The following is a 13,247-nucleotide window of genomic DNA, read 5'->3' as shown; positions in this document are numbered from 1 at the left end:
ATACTTCTGGCCAGCCAAAGCAAATAAGGGAGGTCCCCCAGTGGGACTAGCACATCTCTCTTGGACAGAGCCACACCCAAACCTTCCCTCTGCCCCTCATCCACCGTTTTTGCTGCTTTGCCTTCCAGGTTTGTTTGTTTTTCAGTGGCACACTTCCAGGCCAGTCCCAGTGAACAAGTGAGGCCCAACAGTAGGACAAGCCCATCTCTGTAGGACAGAGATACAGCTACACCTTCTCTCTGCCTTGCGCCCACCATTTTCACACTTTGCCTTCCATAGTGGCTAGTTTGTTTGTGAGAGACACACCACCCAGACAGGCCAAGCAAACAGGAGGGACCCACAAGTTGGACCAGCCTGTCTCCCTTGGAAAAAGCCACACCCACGCCTTCCATATACCTTGAGAGTCACACCCGTGCCTTTACTCTGCCTCATGTCTGTCATGTTCACCCTTATGCCTTCCAGGTTGGTTAGTTTGTTTACAAGAGGGACATTTTTGGGCTAGCCCCAAAGAACAGGGGAGGCCTGCCAGTGCGACCAGCCTGTCTCTCTTGGACAGAGCCATACAAATGCTTTACCTCTGCCTTGACTCCTCCATTTTTGCCACTTTGCCTTCCAGGATGGTTGGTTTGTTTTTGAGTGGCACACCTCCCAGGAAGCCCCAGTGAACTGAGAAGGCCCAGCAGTGGGGCCAGCCTGTCTCCCTTGGAAAAAGCCACACCCCTTCCTTTCATACGCCTTGTGTCTGCCATGTTTGCCCCTTTGCCTTCCAGGATGGTTGGTTTGTTTGTGAGTGGCACACATCTCAGCCAGCAACACTGAACAGAGCCTGTCACCCTTCTACAGAGCCACACCCATGGCTTCCCTCTTCTATGCATCTGCCATGTTTGCCTCTTTGCCTTTCAGCTTGTTTGGTTTCTCTGTGAGTGTCCACCTCATGGCCAGCCCCAGTGAGCATAGGAATCCTGCCTGTGGGACCAGCCAGTCTCCCTTGAACATAGCCACACCTATGCCTTAGCTCTACCTGACGTCCACCATGTTCACCCATTTGCCTTCCAGGTTGGTTGGTTAGCTTTTTGAGTGGGACAATTCCCAGTTAGCCCCAGTGAATAAGGGAGGTCTACCATTTGGACCAGCCCCATGCCTTCCCTCTGCCTCACATCCCGCATGTTCCCCCATTTGCCTTCAGTGTTGGCTGGTTGGTTTGTGTGTGGCACACCTCCCAGCCAGCCCCAAAGAATAGAGGAGGCCCCACCAGTGGGGCCAGCCTGTCTTCCTTGGACAGAGCCATACACACACTGTCCCTGTCTCACATCCTCCATTTTCACCCCTTTGCCTTCCAGGCTGGTTTGTTAGTTTGTGAATGGCACACCTCCTGGCCAGTCCCAATGAACAGGGGAGGCCCCCCAGTGGGACCAGCCTGGTTCCCTTGGACAGAACCACATCTATGCCTTCCCTATGCCTCACATCCGCCATTGTCACTCCTTTGGCTTTCAGGTTAGTTTGTTTGTTTGTGAGTAGCATATCTCCTGCCCAGCTCCAGAAAACAGGGGATGCCTGCCAGTGGAAGCAGCCTGTCTTCCTTGGACAGAGCCATACCCACACCTTCCCTCTGCCTTGCATCTGCCAATTTCACTGAAACCATGAAAGCAAGAAGACAATGAGATGGCATATACAGAAAGTTGAAAGAAAATAACTTCCAACTTAAGATCCTGTACCTAGGGAGCTCCGGTAGCCTAGTGGCAGGAAGCTGCACTGCAATCCCAGAGGTGTGTGGTTCAAATCCACCAGATGCTCTGCTGGAGAAGAAGGGGCAATCTCCTCCTGTACCAGTCAGATATGATTTGATGGTACACACAAAATAATAAAATAAAATTAAGATCCTGTACCTAGCAAAACTCTTCTTCAAATATGAAGGACAAATCAAATCCTTTTCAGAAAAGAAGAAACTTAAGGAATTTGTGAAAACAAGGCCAAATCTATAAGAACTTTTAAGGTAGTCCTTCACATAGAGACACCAAAGGATATTGGATGGACAATAGTAATAAACAACAAAAAAAGAAAAACAACAAAATGGCAATGATTGAACTTGGTCTTGCCACTTAACGTGAATGCACTAAATGCACCAAACAAGAGAAAAAGAGTAGCAGAATGGATAAAAAACAAAGCCCATTAATATTTTGTCTACAGGAGACAAATCTAATAAATGATGAGAAAAATAGACTCAAAATCAAAGGCTGGGAAAAATATATATAAAGAAAATTACATCCAGAAAAGAACAGAATGGCAATACTAATTTCTGATAAAATAAATTTCAGAATGAAAATCACTGAAAAAAGATAAGGAAGGGCACTATATAGTGATTAAAAGCATAGTAGATCAAGAAGACATACTGGTCAACATCTATGCACCAAATGATAGACCTGCTAAGTACATAAAACAACAATTAACAGAATTGAAGAAAGAAATAGACACCACCACAATAGTGGTAGGAGACTTTAACACACCACTCTCACCAAAGGATAGGTCAACTCAAAAGAAAATTCACAAAGATGAAGAAGACCTAAACTAACAGTCAGCCAATTCGATCTTGTGGATGTTTTCTGAGCACTGCACCAACTAAAATTCAACTCATTTTCTTCTCAAGTTCACATGATACATTCTCCAGAATTGATCACATGTTAGAGCACAAAGCAAGCGTCAAAAAATTAAAATACATTTAAATAATACAAAGTATCTTCTCAGACCATGATGCCATAAAACTAGAAATTAATCACAAGAGGATACAGCTTATAAAGCCACCAACATGGAAGCTAAATAAAACCCTGCTAGAACACAATTGGGTTATGGAAGAAATAATAAATGAAATTTTAAAAGTTCCTCAAAACAAATGATAATGAAACTACAACATACCAAAACCTCTGTGATGCAGCTAAGTCAGTCCTCAGGGGGCAGTTAACAGCAATAGACAAACACATAATAAATAATCAGAAAAGAACAAAGTTAATGATCTAATGCAACATACTCAGCAACTATAAAAAGAACAACACTCTAACCCAACAGCCTCTAAAAGAAAGGAAATTATAAGAATAAGAGCCAAAATCAATGAGATAGAAAACAGAAAAGTAATTGAAACCATCAATAAGATCCAGAGCTGGATTTTTGCAAGGGTCAATAAAATTGACAAACCATTGGCAAACTTAACAAAAAAAAAAAAAGAAGAAGAAGAAGAAGAAGACACACATAACTCAATTAAGGAATGATAGAAGTGACATAAAATTTCATGTGGCTTCAGAGGTGCACTATTTCTCTGCTGGTATGCAAAGTCATGGAAGCAGAAGTAGCATCCACTTCCAAAACAGCTTGCCTTCAGAAACCCTATGGACTTGGAGAAACGATGAAAGTTATACAAGTGGTCAGGTCTTTCGTTCATAGGGTCACTATGAGTCATCTATGACTCGACGACACTTAACAACAACATTAATGACAACAGAGGTGACATCACAACAGAATCAGAGGAAATTAAATCTATGATTTTGGAATATTATGAAAAGCTATATTCTGATAACTTTGAAAACTTGGAGGAAATGGACAAATTCCTTGAAACTAATGCCCTTCCTAGATTGACAAGGACATATAGAACACAAAAGAAGAAATTGAGCAGGTCATAAAAAAGACTCCCCTACAAAAATAGATTCCTATCTACAACCAGGAGAAGATAAAATAGATGAATGGGACCTTCTAAGAATCAAATCCCTATGCACATCCAAAAACTTCTCCAACAGGGTAAAAAGGGAAAAAGTATTCGGTAATGACATGTCAGATAAGGGACTTATATCCAGAATTTATGAAATACTTGAGCACCACAACAAGATAAAGGTAAAGAATCCAATAGAAAACTGGGCACAGGACACTTCACCAAAGAAGACATTCAGATGGCAAACAAGCATATGAAGAAATGTTCAAAATCCCTAGCTCTAAGAGAGATGCAAATCAAAACAACTATGAGATATCATCTCACCCCAGTCAAAATAGTAAATTTAACAGAACAGCAAACAACAAATGCTGGTGAGGTTGTGGAGAAACTGGAACCCTTATTCACTGTTGGTGGGAGTGTAAAATGGTGCAGCCAATGTGGAAGGCGGCATGGAACTTTCTCAAATACCATTTGACCCAGCAATTCCACTACTGGAATATATCCCAAAGAGACCATAAATGACATCCAAGCAGATATATGCACACCCATGTTTATTGCAGCTCTGTTCACAATAGCAAGGAGTTGGAAACAACCCAGGTGCCCATCAACAAACAGATGGATAGAGAAGCTGTGGTATATTCATTCACATAATGGAATACTATGCTGCATTGAAAAACAAAGAACTCATTCAGTATTATTCAAAATGGGTGAAACTGGAGGATACTATGCTGAGTGAAATATCTCAGTCGCAAAAGGACAAATATTGCATGGTGCCACTGCTGTAAAATGGGACTGATATCAGGGTTGGGGTAAGACTGAGAAAAACTGGATAGATCGTGTATACTGCACTGATACAGATGAGGGAGTGAATAATTTAAAAATGATATATGATAGGGTATTATGGTTATCACAAGAGTCCACAATTAAGGTTGTATAGTGGAATGTACTTGGGGTGGTGGGAGGGGTGCGGGGGGATTGTGTACCAGGGAGGGAGTGTTTCTTTTACTTTTGAAAGAGAGGAGCGAACTGGGGAGGGGGGAGGGCTGGGCTGGAAGAGAAGTGCAGCAATGAATGAATGGGAAAAAAATTAAAAATTAAAAAAAAAAGATTCCTGTACCAAATGACTCCACGGCTGAATTCTACCAAACATTCAGAGAAGATTTATCACCAATCCTACTTATTTTAAAAAATAGGAAAGGAGAAACACTTTCAGAGATATTCCATGATACAAGCATAATCCTAATATCAAAACCAGGCAAAGATATTACCAAAAAAAGAAAATTATAGACCAATATCTCTCATGAACATAGACACAAAAATCCTTAATAAAATCCTAGCAAATAGAATCCAAAAGCACATCAAAAATATAATTCATCATGACCAAGTGGGATTCATAAGAGGTATACAAGGATGGTTCAGCATAAGAAAAACGATTAACCTAATTCACCACATTAACTAAGCAAACAACAAGAACCATATGATCCTAGCAATTGATTGAGAAAATGCATTTGACAAAATCTAACACCCCTGGCTGATTAAGACACTCAGCAAAATTTGAATAGAAAGGAATAACCTCAACGTAGTGGCAAGTATATAGGTAAACCCAAGAGCCAATATCATTTTCAACGGAGGAAGACTAAAAGCAATTTCTTTGTGAACAGGGATGACACAAGGATTCCCACTGTCACCACTTCTATTCAATATTGTAGTGGAAGTACTTGCTAGGGCAATGCAAAAAAAGAAGGAAATAAAAGGCATCCCGATCAGCAAAACGATGGTTGAACTGTTGCAATATACAGATGATATGATAGTAGTGTACACAGAAAATAACAAGGACTGAACAAAAAGCTTTTAGAGATAGTAAAACAATTGAGTAGAGTGGTAGGATACAATATCAATATCCAAAAATCAGTGGAATTCCTCTACAATAACAAATGGAACTCAGAGGAGGAAACCAAGAAAGCAATACCATTATAATAGCCAACCACAAATTGTTATACTTGGAGTGAACCTAACTAGAGACACAAAAGACCTATACAAAGAAAACTACAGAACATTTATGTGAGACACAATAGGGTATCAAAATAAATGGAAAATTGTTCCCTGTTCACGGATAGGAAGACTCAATACTGTGAAAATGACAATCATATGAAAAATAATCTTCATGTTCAACACAATCCCAATACAGATACCTAATTCATTTTTCAAGGAGATTGAAAGGGAAATTGTCAAGTTTATTTGGAGAGGAAAGAGACCCCAAATAAGCAAAGCACTTCTGAAAAACAAAAATGAAGTGGGAGGCACAACACTCCCTGACCTCAAAACCTACTACACAGCAGTAGTAACCAAAACAGCATGGTACTGGTACGATGACAGGCACACAGACCAATGGATCAAAACGGAGAACCCAGAAATGGACCCATGTATCTATGATCAACTGATATTAAACAAGGAAATAAAACCCATCAAATGGGAAAATGACAACCTCTTTAACAAATGGTGCTGACAAAGTGGACTGCTGCCTGCAGAAAGTTGAAACAGGATCCACATCTCACACCATACACAAAAATAAACTCAAGGTGAATCAGAGACTTGAGAATAAGCCCACAACCATAAAGTTCACAAGAGACAAACTGTTATTAAGCTTAGAAGACCTAGTCTACCTAAGTCTGCCAAATAAAGAGACTGCTAAATACAGCTTGAAATACACAATCTGAAGTGGATAAAATTGATGAATAGGACCTTCTTTATTTATTTTATGTGTGTACTGTCAAATTGAATCTGACTGGTACAGGAGGCGATTGTTCCTCCTTCTTCAGCAGAGCATCTGGTGGATTTGAACCGTGCACCTCTGGGATTGCAGTGCAGTTTCCTGCCACTAGGCCACCAGAGCTCGCCTTTTTATTTTATGTGTGTACTGTCAAATTGGATCGAATAGGACCTTCTAAAGGTTAAATCTCTGTGCTCATAAAAAACTTTTTCCAACAGGGTGAAAAGAAAACCTACTGATTGGGAACAAACATTTGGCAATACCATCTCAGACAAGGGTCTCATAATGAAAGTTTACATAATACTCCTAGGCCTCCAGAAGAAAAAGACTGATATTCCATTTACAAAATGGACAAAAGACAGTGAAAGATTTACAACAGAGAAGGACATTCAGATGTCCAACAGACACATGAAGAAATGCTCAAAATCAGTGACAATAAGAGAGATGCAAATCAAAACCACAATGAGATACTATCTCACTCCAGTAGCAGGGGCAAAGTTTAACAGGGCAGCAAGTAAGAAATGTTGGAGAGGATGTAGCAAGATAGGAAGTCTTATACATTGTTGGTGAAATTGTAAAACAATTCTGCAAGACAGTTTGGTGCTTCCTCAAAAGGCTCAACGTAGAAATTCCCTAAGACCCAGCTAATCCATTGCTTGGAATATACTCCGAGAAAATGAGAACCAAGGCTCAAACGGAGACTTGTACACCAGTGTTTATAGCAGCGTCATTCACCATTGCAAGAATATGGAAACAGCCCCAAACTCCATCCATAAGCAAATAGATTGAGAAGTTGTGGTGCATTCACACAATGGAATACTATGCAGCACGCAGGAGCAATGATTTTGTAAAGTATGATGTAATTTGGCGGGGACTGGAGAGTATTATGCTAAGTGAGCTAACTCAGTCCCATAAGGACAAATACTGTAAAAAACCATGATCATAGAATGAGTATGAGGATCCAAGGGAGGGGGGAAATGTGAAAGCAGAGGGGTGAGGATGGGCAGGGAAGGGGGTGTTAATCATAGGGTCGCACAGTTTGTTTGGAGGGGATTTGAAAGAAATGGGAAAGATCTTGTGTGAAAAACAATGTATTAGAATTTTGTAAATAGTCAGTATAAAACAAAACCAAAACCAAAACACAGTGAGATACCACTTATCCCAGTAGGAGTGGCAAAGCTTAGCAGGGCAGCAAGTAATAAATGTTGGAGAGGATGTGGCAAGATAGGAACTCTTATACATTGTTGGTGGGATTGTAAAATGGTACAACCACTCTGGAAGGCAGTTAGGCATTTCCTCAAAAGGTGATCATAGAAATTCCATACGACGCAGTTTTCCACTGCTTGGAATGTTCCCTGAGAAAATGATTACTGAGGCACAAAGACTTGTGCACCAATGTACATAGCATATGTACAATGACCATAGTAAGGACATGGAAATAGCTCAGATGTCCAACCACATTGGAATGGATTGAGAAATTATGGTACATTCACACAATGGACTATTATGCAGCACGCAGGAGCAATGATTTTGTAAATTACTTACCTAACGTGAGAGAGACTGGAGTGATTATACTAAGTCAACTCACTTATTCTCATAAGGACAAATACTAAATTAGACCATTATTATAGACTGAGTATGAGGATCCAAGGCGGGGAGGGGGTAGCAGATGGGTGAGGATGGGAGGGTTTGAAAGGGGGGCTTAATCATAGTGCAGCACAATTTGATGGGTGGAGGGAGGGGTGGGTAAAGGAAAGGGGAAAGATCTGGTGTGAAAAATAATGCATACGGACGTTGCAAGTAAACAAGTATAAAATAAACCATTTATTAAAAAAGAGGAAGGAATGTTAAGAAAATGGGTTGGCAGGCTGCTGGAGAGTTTTGGAAGTTCAGAATTCAAGTTGCTTTCTTTGTGATGAGTGAAAAGGCATCTTTGAATGTGAGAAAAATCTTCATTTATCTTTGTTTCAGCCAAGCAAGTGTGTTATTTATAATGCCACCTCAGCTCTTTTGCAATGATACCTGACTGACTAATTTATACATTTCATGGGAGAAGAGGGACAAAATAAACTACCTGCATCTACCTAGTATTAATTTTGGTTGCCCTGGAGCCCTTTCCCTGTTGCTCCCTCATCTTAAATATCCAGGAGGCCTGAGCAGCTAAGCTGTCATCCTGTTCCTCCTCCCCCAATTCAGCCCCCCTCCAGCTGCCCAAGACCCTGTGGCCCTGCCGCCTAGCCTTGCAGCAGCCACAGGGGGAACCAAAGAGACAGAAGCCTTTCCAGCTGCCCGGATTGCAGACGCCAACACCTCCAGCCCCCAACCACACACAGCCTGACTGCTTGCACCCCTCATGCTGACTCAAGACCAAGCGGCGGCGGCGGTAGCGGCGGCTGCAGGCTGCAGAGAGTTGCACTAACGCGCTCCAGGCAGTATTCTCCATCCAAGGTGACTTGAGCTCGCCAGCTCTGCTGTGCCTGACTCCTCTACCCTTACTCCAGCTTTTGCCCCTGGGTGGGCTCCAGCACCTACCTCCTCTCCCTCCCCCACCTCTCTATCAACCAGCTTGCCGAAAGGGAGGTCGCGGCAGCGGCCAGACAGCAAAGGTGACCGTGGCGACAGCAGGGATCTTGGCGGCGGCGGCGGCGGCGGCGGCGGCGGCAGCAGCAGCAGCAGCAGCAGAGGCTGCAGCGGCCACAGTGGCAGAGGCAGTGGCTGAGGCCTCCGTAGCTGAGGCAGAAGCAGTGGTGGAGGCCGAGGCCCCCGTGCAGGACGCATTGGTAGAGGCCACCCTGGGGAAAAGAGAGACTTTTCTGGCGGCAGCTGCAGCAGCAGAGGCCAGTGCGACGAAAGCCGCTGCTGCAGCACACGCTGTGGCTTCCCCCTTGGCAGTGGTGGATGTGAACAAGGATGTGGTTGCTGAGCCTGAGGTGGTGGCTGTGGTGGCAGCGGCAGCAGCGGTGGCAGAGGCCAATGCGGCCAATGCTGCCAATGCTGCCAATACAAATGAGGATGTCAGCATGGGCGGGAGTGCTGAGGGGAACCCTGATTTTCCCATGGCATCACTGTATGTAGGTGACTTGCATCCTGAGGTGACCGAGACAATGTTGTATGAGAAGTTCAGCCCTGCCGGGCCCATCCTCTCTATCCGCATTTGCAGGGACAAGATCACCCGGCGCTCCTTGGGCTATGCATATGTCAACTACCAGCAACCTGTGGACGCCAAGCGGGCTTTGGAAACCCTGAACTTTGATCTCATCAAAGGCAGACCAGTGCGTATCATGTGGTCCCAGCGAGACCCCTCGCTCCGCAAGAGCGGAGTAGGCAACGTCTTCATCAAGAATCTAGGCAAGACCATCGACAACAAAGCTCTGTACAACATCTTCTCAGCATTTGGCAACATCCTCTCCTGCAAAGTGGCTTGCGATGGAAAGGGGCCCAAAGGCTATGGATTCGTGCACTTTCAGGAGCAGGAGTCTGCTGAACGGGCCATCGATGCAATGAACGGCATGTTCCTGAACTACCGCAAAATTTTTGTGGGGCGATTCAAGTCGCATAAAGAAAGAGAGGCAGAAAGGAGAGCCTGCGCTAGACAGTCCACCAGTGCTGAGATCAAGGATTTCGAGGAAGACACCGATGAGGAGGCCGCCTTGCGATGAAGATATCCCAGGGTTGGCAAGCAGCCAGCAGAGCCAAATCTTGGCTCCCACCGGGTTTACAACCCCATTCCCACCCCACCCACCAGCAGTGTATTGTATTGGGAGTGCAGGTTTCTCTTCTCACTCCCTTTCCTCTCCTCCTCCAGGCCTAAGTGCTTTTGTCAATAATCTTGCTAATCTTTGCCATTTCGTAGTTTAAAGGCTGCCTCTTTTCCTTGTGATTTGGCTTAAAAACACTTTCTCTATTTGTTTACTGTATAGAAACATCTGAAAGGAGAGGAAATCAGATGAAGGGAAAACCTCTCTGTGCCCCTCTTATTCAGAGACAACCACTTTTGCGGTTTTGGTGTGGTTGCTTCTTCTCTCTCTCTCTCTCTCCCCCTCCCTCCCTCCCTCCTTCCTTTACCCACAGTCATCCACCCTCCCATTTAACACATTGCTCTCGAAAGGGTCTGTTATGTGGTATTACTTAATCTTTTTATGAACCAAAATCCAACAAAATCAACCCATTGAACTTCTTTCCATGTTATTTAATATGCTTTAACATGTCTTTAGTGCCTGCAGAGTGCTTCAGTGTATTCATAGACTTTAACATTTCAGTAATCATTTCACATAATTTGATGATGCCTAGTTCTTTCCATGTTTAAAAGCAAAACTTTGTACTCTGATGAATGAATATTTCCTTGTCTAGCCAAATTTTTGCTACCGGTTTCAAGTGGCCAAATGTTCTTTTACTGTGTAGATTATATACAACCATTTTTTTTATACGACCATTTTTAAAACATTTCTGGGAAAATGAATTGTAAGCCGTTTAAAAATAAACTTCAGTATTGTTATATAATTATTATAAAATAGTTATAATTATTTATAAATTTATTGCTAATTGTTACAAAAACAAATGTTCCTCTTATTTAAAGACAATCATTCTTAGCTTTTAAGGTGTAAATTTTTTTTTTTTAGGCTTTCTTCTTTCACTCTCTTCCTTGCTCCCATCCAATCTTCCCTTTTAACACGTTCCTATAGAATGGTTCATGTGTGTGGTGCTTCTTAGCCTGTTTTTAGGTTTTTTGTGTGTTTTTTTAAAAAACTAAAACCCAACAAAAGTCAACTAATTGAACTTCTTTCCATGTTATTCAACAGGCTCCTGAAAATGTCATCTTTGGTGCCTGTAAAATGTTCCAAAGTATCCATGGACTTTAACATTTCTGTAATCATTTCCATCTTGTTGAATATTCAAATGGTGTCTAGTTCTTTCCTTGTGTTTAAGACCAACATCAGGTATTCTTTTTTTATCAATTTTAATGAAAATTTACAGAGACTTTGTATTTCCATTCATTCATTATTGCACTTTTCTCCCCTCCCAACCCTCCCCCCCAGTACACTACCCTCTTGGAAAAGTAAAAGATAAATTTTTTCATAGTTTTACAAACACTTCCCCAGGTCCACTCCACTCTGTAACCTTCGCTCTGGAATCCTGTCATGACAATAATACCTAATCACATATCCCTTTTAAACAGTTTTCTCTCTCATCTGTTTCAATGCAGTATACATTATTTATCCTATCTTTCTCAGTCTCCACCCCCCAACCCCATACATCAGGTATTCTATCAAGTGAATACTTCCTTGTAAAAACAAAATCTTTATTACTACTCCCAGTTGTTTAAGTGTTCTCCTCAAGTGTGGATTTGTTTTTTATCGTTTTGTTGGGTACTACTGAATCAGAACCAACCCATAGCTGACCCTCAGTTAGGTTTCTCCTTCCCTCCCCGCCCCCCAGGTAGTTAGTCACATGGGGGAAGATGGTCCCTTTTTTAAATTGTGTGCCTTTCAGGTTTGCAGCTCAGCTTCTTACCACTAGGCCACAAGAGCTCCCAAGTGTCGATAATACATATGAACATTTTGAGAACTTATCTTACGTTTTTCCAAGTGGACCACTTCCTATATATTGCACTGATTGCATCCCAGCATGGTGTCGTGATTCTTGTAATTGACAATGTGTATGCCTCCTCATTGTTGTTGTTGTTATATCCTCATAGTTTCTACAAATGATATTTCACTGTCTTTGATGATTTTGCACTTACTAAATCCCCATTTCCCTGTCCTCCTCTCCTGTTGACAGAAAGTTAATTCAAAGTTTATTTCAGGAGGGGGAAAACCCCTACAAAAGAGACAAATCAATAGAGGAATATAAATGTCATCTGTAGGGAATGTTGGTGACCTGTCATTACTTCCTGAAACATTTTAATGTATACATGTCTAGTATTTCCCAAGAACTACCTGAAATATTTTTTCTGTTTTGTTGGCTTCTGTAGAAAAAAGGTTCTCACTTATAGCCACCTTATAAACAACATAATGAAACATTATCCAGTCCTATACTGTCCTCATAATTATTGACATACTTAAGCCTATTTTTGCAGCAAGAATTATCTTATCAAGAATTTGCCTCTTTTTCACTTACCCTCCACTTCACCAATCATACTACTTTCCAGGGATTAGGCCTTCTTGATAACATGTTCCAAGTATATGTTTACCTCCTCAGTATTTTTCTCATTATTTTCTGCATCATAATGCTCATCTGGTTTTCGTATCTGCCATATTACACATAAATGTGTGCATGAATATGTATCTATAGATTTGACACTCTAGTTAAAAACACATTGTCAATATTCCAGTGTCTTTTAAGGCACACAAATATCGTGAGAGGGCACTTATCTTGGATAATTTTCTGTACTTGGCAAAATAATAACTTCTGTACTTCTCAAGTGTTTTTAGAGAACAAATTGTTTTTATGAGTTGTTGTTGTTGTTGCTGATTGTCTTCGAGTTGAGCATGACTCATAGCGACCATATGAACAAAAGGCCTGAATCCCCTCTGCAACTATCGACTTTCATGAAAGTTCAAAAAGTTTCTGGAGGCATGTTATTTAGGAAGTGGATGCCACTCCTGCTCCCAAACCTGTCATAGTATGTCATTGTTGTTAAGTGCCATTATTGCTATATGCTATTGATTTGCCTGCGATGTTTTGCTTGCATGTGATATTGTATGATAATTTTCATGTTCTATTGGATCACCTTCCCTGGGAATGGGAACAAATACAGATCTCTTCCATTCAGCCAACCAGGAA

General features: G+C 41.8%; 1 protein-coding gene across 1 annotated transcript; it reads left to right on the top strand.

Moving 5' to 3' along the window:
• Positions 1-9,190: 9,190 nt before the first annotated feature.
• Positions 9,191-10,123, top strand: LOC102856379 (polyadenylate-binding protein 1-like 2-like). Its single transcript, XM_006895998.1, has 2 exons — positions 9,191-9,208; positions 9,476-10,123. Exon 2 carries the CDS (start codon positions 9,485-9,487, stop codon positions 10,121-10,123), a length of 639 nt encoding a protein of 212 aa, XP_006896060.1. The 5' UTR covers positions 9,191-9,208; positions 9,476-9,484.
• The last annotated feature ends 3,124 nt before the right edge of the window (positions 10,124-13,247 follow it).

Source organism: Elephantulus edwardii, unplaced genomic scaffold (assembly GCF_000299155.1).
Source record: "Elephantulus edwardii isolate Elephantulus edwardi_28Jun2011 unplaced genomic scaffold, EleEdw1.0 scaffold00178, whole genome shotgun sequence".
Lineage (NCBI taxonomy): Eukaryota > Metazoa > Chordata > Mammalia > Macroscelidea > Macroscelididae > Elephantulus > Elephantulus edwardii.
Note: the sequence above shows the minus strand (reverse complement) of the source record. Positions and strands in the feature narration are given on the sequence as shown.

Excerpts from the sequence above, each read along its gene's own strand:
- LOC102856379 (XM_006895998.1), top strand. The coding sequence starts at position 9,485 with ATGGGCGGGAGTGCTGAGGGGAACCCTGATTTTCCCATGGCATCACTG.